At 26.8% G+C, this 7,266-nt stretch overlaps 1 protein-coding gene across 1 annotated transcript; it reads right to left on the bottom strand.

The window, feature by feature from the left end:
• Window positions 1-247: 247 nt before the first annotated feature.
• Window positions 248-5,528, bottom strand: LOC107903825 (uncharacterized). The gene is made up of 9 exons (XM_041092630.1): window positions 5,470-5,528; window positions 5,296-5,360; window positions 5,119-5,192; window positions 5,002-5,045; window positions 4,801-4,895; window positions 4,377-4,485; window positions 3,292-3,305; window positions 638-742; window positions 248-568 (listed from the first exon to the last, which is right to left on the bottom strand). Exons 2-9 carry the CDS (start codon window positions 5,353-5,355, stop codon window positions 437-439), a joined length of 633 nt encoding a protein of 210 aa, XP_040948564.1. The 5' UTR covers window positions 5,356-5,360; window positions 5,470-5,528; the 3' UTR covers window positions 248-436.
• Between the last annotated feature and the right edge of the window lie 1,738 nt (window positions 5,529-7,266).

Genomic DNA, 7,266 nt, shown 5'->3' with positions numbered 1-7,266 from the left:
TATCAATTTTGACATACCTATTAAATCTTAATGCATATACTTGAACATTGAAGATACATGATTTCAGTCGATGTACTAATGTTGGTGGTACTTTGGTTAATTTACTTCAATAATAAATTAATTAATTTTTTATGTTGTCATGAAGGCCACAAATTCTAACAGATTTGCCTTTACATATTCAAGCTGTGAAGCAATTCAAGTACGTTTAGAATGACATTTTTCTTTTGGTTGTCTAAGCTAACCTCGATTCCGAAATGGATTCATGACTGCTCAAATTAATGTGAATTTCTGGTACACACTCCTCCTACCTAAAGAAAAAAGGTCTCCACCGGAACAAATGTAACCAATAAGTACTTACATGGACATGATGATATTTGAAGCAGGGTTGAATTCCCTTTCCCTTAAAAATAATAATAATAATGAGATGAGTTTTAAGCTATGAATTTTCAGATTCTTCTAACTCCAGCACTGCATTAAACCAAAAATCCTTTCCAGGAGTAAATGAAACTTTGAGCTCTTCTGCTGATTGGCTTGTGCTAACTTTCTTGTCTTTGACATTCAAATTTTCCTGGTTTAGAAGAGGGGCTTTGAGATTTACAGAAATGTTGAAAAGTAGAATTTGGTGGAAATAACTTACCTCTTTTACATAATCAGCTACAGTGGAGGTAACTATTTCTTGTACAACAAACTTGGTAACACGCTCTTCACCAAGAATTTGTAATAGGAATTCCCTTGGAACCTGCTAAATTTATATTGTTATAATATACGTCAATAATAGTAATAGAACAATCGCAAAACAATAAGAAAAGAAAAAATAAAAACACAACCAAAAAAAACCATGAATAGAGGAGAAAAAATTCACTAATGTGGATTCTACTTATGCGGCATAGTTCGTACCAAATCAATTCTAACATATACAATGACTCTTGTTGTACAATACAAAACCAAACATAAAACTGCCAAATTTCTATTCCATACTTAGTTCAATCACTTTACGAGATTTTATAAAAAAAATTATTTTAGCCTTCCATTTAATTTTCATTTATTTTAGTCCTTAATCTTGTATTATTTATCAAATCACCCCAAAATGAATAGAGAAAATAACATTTGCTGATACACGTGGATTGTCACATGCATGTCACATTATTTTCTTAAGAATTAAAAATATTTAAATTTTTTTTACGTTTCTATACTTTTTTACTAATTTTAATTTTTTTAAAATAAATTTTTTAATTAAAAAATGATTAATTAATTGTTTACATGGCATTTAAAACTACTCATGGGTCGGACCACCCATCCAAGCTTGAAGGTCCGTACGAAAATTGGGAGAGTTTGAATAAAAATACGAGACCTGAAAATGGACTTGAGTAAAATTTAAGGCCCTTTTTCTATACGAGTCTGACCTTGGGCAAAAAAATTTTCTCCTAGTCTGACCTGACCCGAATATATTATGTTATAAAAAATATTATATTAATAATATATTAAATAATAATTATATATATTTATATTAAATCACTAACCCAATAACAATTAGAGCCATTACGTAAAACCTAAAAAAAACTTACTCAATTAAACAACCCAACCCAAAATATAAAAATTATATTTAATATAATAAAATATTTATTATATTTATTTGTGTTTTTTAATATAAGAAAACATTTATTATATTTAAGGTAGTGTTTTTTAATATAAATATTTTTAAAGTATTTTTAATGTGATAGAAAACTTTTATTTTAACCTTTTTTTAGTGCATTTAGTGTATATATCTTTTAAAAATTATTTTTAAATAAAAACTAATCTAAATGAACTCAAATGTGGGCGGGTTGGATCAAGCTCGGATTTACCTTTCTTAAAATAAATTAAGCTTGGACAAAAATTAAACCCATTTTTCGGGTCAAACCAAGGTCAATCTTGAAAAATTAGTTTAAATCCAACTTGGCATCCACGTGGCAATTCACATGTACACTACATTATCGAAATTAACTAATAATAATTTTTTTATCTATTTTAAAGTGATTTGACAAATGACAAAAATTTAATAACTAAAAAATTAAAAATTTAAAAAACCCGTTTTATAAAATTCGACAACAAAATATATCGTTATGCATTATTTTTAAGAGGCAGTATTGCATAGGTTGGGACTTGGATCCGCCAAAAATAAAAATCTATTAATAGGTTCGTCTTGCATAATTGCACTGTTACCAAAATTCACCGCAATTTTCATTTCTTATTTACTTTTTTTTAGTGAAATGATTTTCTTCTCATGATTCCTAATTTTTATTTTTTATACAATATTTAAAACTCCTCGACAACCTTTAAATAAAAGAATAATACGCTTCAACACACTTAAACTTGCGTCCTCTTACACTGACAATAATACCAATACTAACTAAACTAAGACTCGATCATCTTAGATATATATAATTTTAATAACATGTATAAACCTATGGTTTAAAATGACTCACTCTGATACATGGGCTGAAAGTATTTAATTCTCATAGTTGTTATTACAAAAGTTCTTATTATCGCAGTCACCATTTAAGAATAATGAAAATAAAAATGAGAAACAACTAATAATAAAATATTAGGTAATCAGAAAAAATAATCTATTATTTGAATATGAATCAAAATCTCAGAACCATTACTTTAATTTTCTAAAAAAACTATTATTTTAATACTCTATTGATTTTTTTCATAATATTTCAAAACACCATGATAAAAGACATTCCCAATTGTGCAAGTATTACTAAAATAAATAATAATAAAAGTATCAAATATCAAAAAAAATCTATTTTTAACATGATTTAATTATTATCATATTTAAAATAAAATCGTATTTATAGATAAAAAATATATTTATTTAATTAAATTATTTATTAAAAAATATTTTTATTATTTTTAATTGATCCAATTATATTCAATGATTTTATAATTTAAAATTTTATTAATTAATAATATATATTTTATTTTTTTAAGTAAAATTTTTAAAAGATTAACCAAACTAATTAATTTCATATCAATATACTATCACCTCAATTAATATTATTTATGTTATTATCATATAATAATTATTAATATAGTAATAAATTATTTTTAATGGTAATTTAATAATATAATTCAGTTCAAAAAATATTCTTTATATATTTTGAAAGAATTTATATATATATATATGGTAGATTATAGATGATTCAACCAAAAATGAGAATAAAGTAACTTACTAACTAAACATGATGACAGAAAGCAAGGCCAAATTAAAAATCTGAAAAAGTGTAATGGTGGAAAGCCTCGCACCTTTGTTGTTTTACCTGCATTAGCAGCAAATAAAAAATAAAAGCCAGAATTAGAGGTTGCCTTTGGAAATTGCAAGATCAGCAAATAAATGAACAAATTATGATAGAAAATTGACATCCTACAAATATACAAGAATAAGTTGCAACAGCTAATCAACACTTAGCCATGACCAAAAAAAAAAAAGAAAAACAATAATAAAAAAATCCAATTTAAATACAAAACTAGAATATGAATAAATAAAAATTGTAATTATGATAATTAGGGATAACGTCATATTTGGCACTTGCACTTTCATAAATTGACTAATTTGATACCTGAACTATTATTATGTGTTTTGTTATGGTACATGTACTTTCATAAAATGTTCAATGTCAGTATGTATTTTATTATGACACATAGTGTTAGCACCGTTAATAAATTGCTAAACCAGCCAATGAAGATTCGACAGAGAACTTCTTTTCTTTCAAATCATCAAGTCAACATGAATAATATAACATTATATGAAAAGCTAAATAAAACAAACAAATTAACTTAAAAAACAAATAACTAAACATATAGTTAAAAAAAGCAAATACTAAACTTACAAGGATAATAAAATTATTATTTAAAATTCAGTTATAAATAAATTACGTATCGAATCTTCATTAACTAATTTAGCAATTTATTAACGGTGTTAACATCAAATATCATTATAAAACATGTATTGATAATCTGAGTATCACATTGAACATTCTTAAAATACAAGTATCATATTAAACATTTTATAAAAATATAGGTAACAAATATATCATTATCTCTAATATTTATAAGTTCAATCATCTTGCCAATAGAATCTTAACTCGATTAGTATCGGTGTTGTCAGTGCAGGAACACATGAATTCGAATGCGTTGAAACATATTATTCTCTTATTTAAAGATTAGGGAGGGGTTATGGCAACACCCAAGCATATGAAACATTACTGCTAGCAGTGGTCAGTAAAGTAACCAAGTTCCAAATCCATTTCTATTTCTTGCAAACTCATTAAGCACAATAACTTAATCTAATCAATACTTGGAGAGAGAGCGTAATTGCATCAATGCATTACCTCCTTTCTCTCTACGAAAACCAGGAATTGGTGGCGCTTGACGAGCCAAATCCGTCAAAACCTTGTTAAATACCTTTTGTGTCTCAATTCCAGTAACATCCACTCGAAGCTGGCAGTACAATACCATGAGAGTTATTCCTCAAAAAAAAAATGTTTGACATATACTCAGAATGACCATCAAAATCAACTAATTCACATCATGGTATATATATTGTTCAAATATATTGACGAAAATTGAAGATACGTCAAACTATAAGTTTTTCAAGTCTCATATAAAACTAATAGAAAGTTCAAGAAGGATAAATCGACTCCAATTCTACACCAAATTTTATTTATATTTGTGAAAAGAATATTTTTCTAAAATTACTAATTATGTAATGTTGTATAAAAAAGATGAAAAAAATTTGAATGTTTAGGGCATCACCTGGATCTTGTTTTCGTCTTTAGATTCAACAACGATCTTAGCTTCTTTCAAGGCTATCAATTTGTCATCTGCATCTGAAATAGATGCCTCCAAACCTAAAATATTAAAATTGAACACCAACACCACCGAATTATTTAAATTATTCAATTAATTACCCTAGAAAAAGAATGCTAGGGAAACTATATAAAAGTTGAAATTCACCCGAGGCAAGTGCAGATATTGGCTTCCTCCTGTACCTTACAACTCTAAATTCAAAAAATCAGCCCCAAAAAGACCAGTTAAAATTATTAGCAAAATAAAAGTAAAAATGGGACTCACTTGCGACTAAGAATTTGTTGGTTTTCATGTAACTTGATTTTTCTGTTGAAGCAGCAACAGCTACTGAAAGAGACCTGCTTCCATTTTATTTAAAAAAGGAAAAAGAACTGAAAAATTAATGAAGTTAGTTAATATCGAATTGAATTAGAGAGAAAATATGGGCTTTTTTTCACTTACCCTATGATTTCGAAAATGTTGGAAATTTAAAGAAATTGCTGCCATGCTCGTACACGCCATTTCTTCTGTTAAAGGAATTATTCAAAAAAAAAAAGGAATTTAGTTTGAAGAGAACAGGGACGGACAGAAGAAGATAATATGGATAACGCTTTGAGAAGAGACGATGCCGTTTACCAGAGTCTATCTGGCGGGAAGATAAAGTGTAGCGTTTAGGGTGTGGGCAGCAAAATAATAAGCACACCTTCATTAATTTTTGGGTTAATACGAACTTAACTCTCTAAATTTATCCAAAAGTACTTAATTGGTAGCTTCTTTTTTATTTAGCTTATATTTAAATTTGTATTCCGTTATATACATTGTCTCAATTTGTTAACATAGTTAATTTTTCAAAGGTTAACATGTAGTTTGCCACTTGATACTTACTTTTTAAAATTAATTTATATTTTTTAAAAGATTTTAATGTTTTTTAATTTATGCCTATCATGTGCCATACTGAGAGATTGTCACGTGTCACTATAGGATTGGCCATTAATGCCACCTCAGCATAAACTAACGTGTTAGTGTGGAGGTGTCAACCTAGGTGATGAAATACAAGTTCAAGTACCAACTAAGTACAAAAAAAAATTCAAGTACCAACTAGGTACTTTTGGATAAGTTCAAGGGTAAACTACATATTAACCCTTAATGTTTTGAGTGAAGTACATAAATGGTCACTAAAGTATTACTTGCGTCCTATTTTGGTCACTAAACTTCTATTTTTTTTTCTATTTTGATTATTAAACTAATCGAAATTAATTTTTTTGGTCACCACAAAAGTATTTGCTAACGTGATAGAATGTACATCAACATAAGGTATACATGGCACACCACATGAAATTGTCTGGTTGCTCCTTCAACCAAATCATCAGTTAACAATAGAAATGTATCAAAATTTTAACAAAATGACCACATTTCTCTTTAACTTAATTACAAGGATTAATTTACCCATTTTTTGAGTAGAGGAGGAAAATGCAATTTGTCTCATAGTACAGGGGCCTCTATAGTACTTTTACATAATCCAACTCATCCTATAATTCCACATCAGTAAAATGGATACAATTTTTAACAAAAGGGTAAATCTTTATTTTTCTTTCTAATGTACATGAGCTAATTTGCACATGTTTTTAGTTATTAGGGCAAAATGCAATCTGAATCTAGTAGGGAGTTTCCATAATATGTTTATCATTTATTTTTATTTTTTTTGAAATTGATTGATTTCCTAAATCTATTTATTTGATTATTTCAGTTGATTAGTTAAATGAATTTAATTTTATCAATCAATCAATCAATCATTTTATTTTTATTTTTAAATTCATTTATATAATATAACAAATATTGTTATATAATATTTTAAATTATTTACAATATATAATGTAGGTTAAATTGTGTTACTAGTAACCCAGGGGAGAAGCTAGAACAAATTTTTAAGGGGGACCGAATGAAATTTTAATTTTTTATAGTCTATATATTTATAAATTTTAAAGGATTAAATAGAATTTTTATAATTTTAAAGGGGCCAAAGTGCAATTTTATCTTTACTAATTTAAAATTTTAAAAAAAATTAAAGAGCCTAAATAATAATTTTTCATTTTAGGGGGGCTTGGGGCCCTACCAACCCCCTAGCTTCGCCTCTGCAGTAACCTACACTGAGTGTAAGTTGTAAATTTAATCCATATACTCTAATTTGACCAATTTTAGTTTTTATATTTTTCGAATTTTGAAATTTCAATTCAAACATAAATAATAGCAGTCAAATTTATTAGATTAAATTTGCAATTAGTCTCATACTTTTGCGTAAGTTGTGGATTTAATCATTTTTCTTTAATTTGATCTTTTTAATCTTCATATTTATTAAGTTTTGAAATTAAATCTTGATTAAAATGGCAGCCATTGATTACATTAACTAAAATTACGTGTTTTTTTCTATGAGTA

This window comes from Gossypium hirsutum, chromosome D05, assembly GCF_007990345.1.
Source record: "Gossypium hirsutum isolate 1008001.06 chromosome D05, Gossypium_hirsutum_v2.1, whole genome shotgun sequence".
Classification (NCBI taxonomy): Eukaryota; Viridiplantae; Streptophyta; class Magnoliopsida; order Malvales; family Malvaceae; genus Gossypium; species Gossypium hirsutum.
Note: the sequence above shows the minus strand (reverse complement) of the source record. Positions and strands in the feature narration are given on the sequence as shown.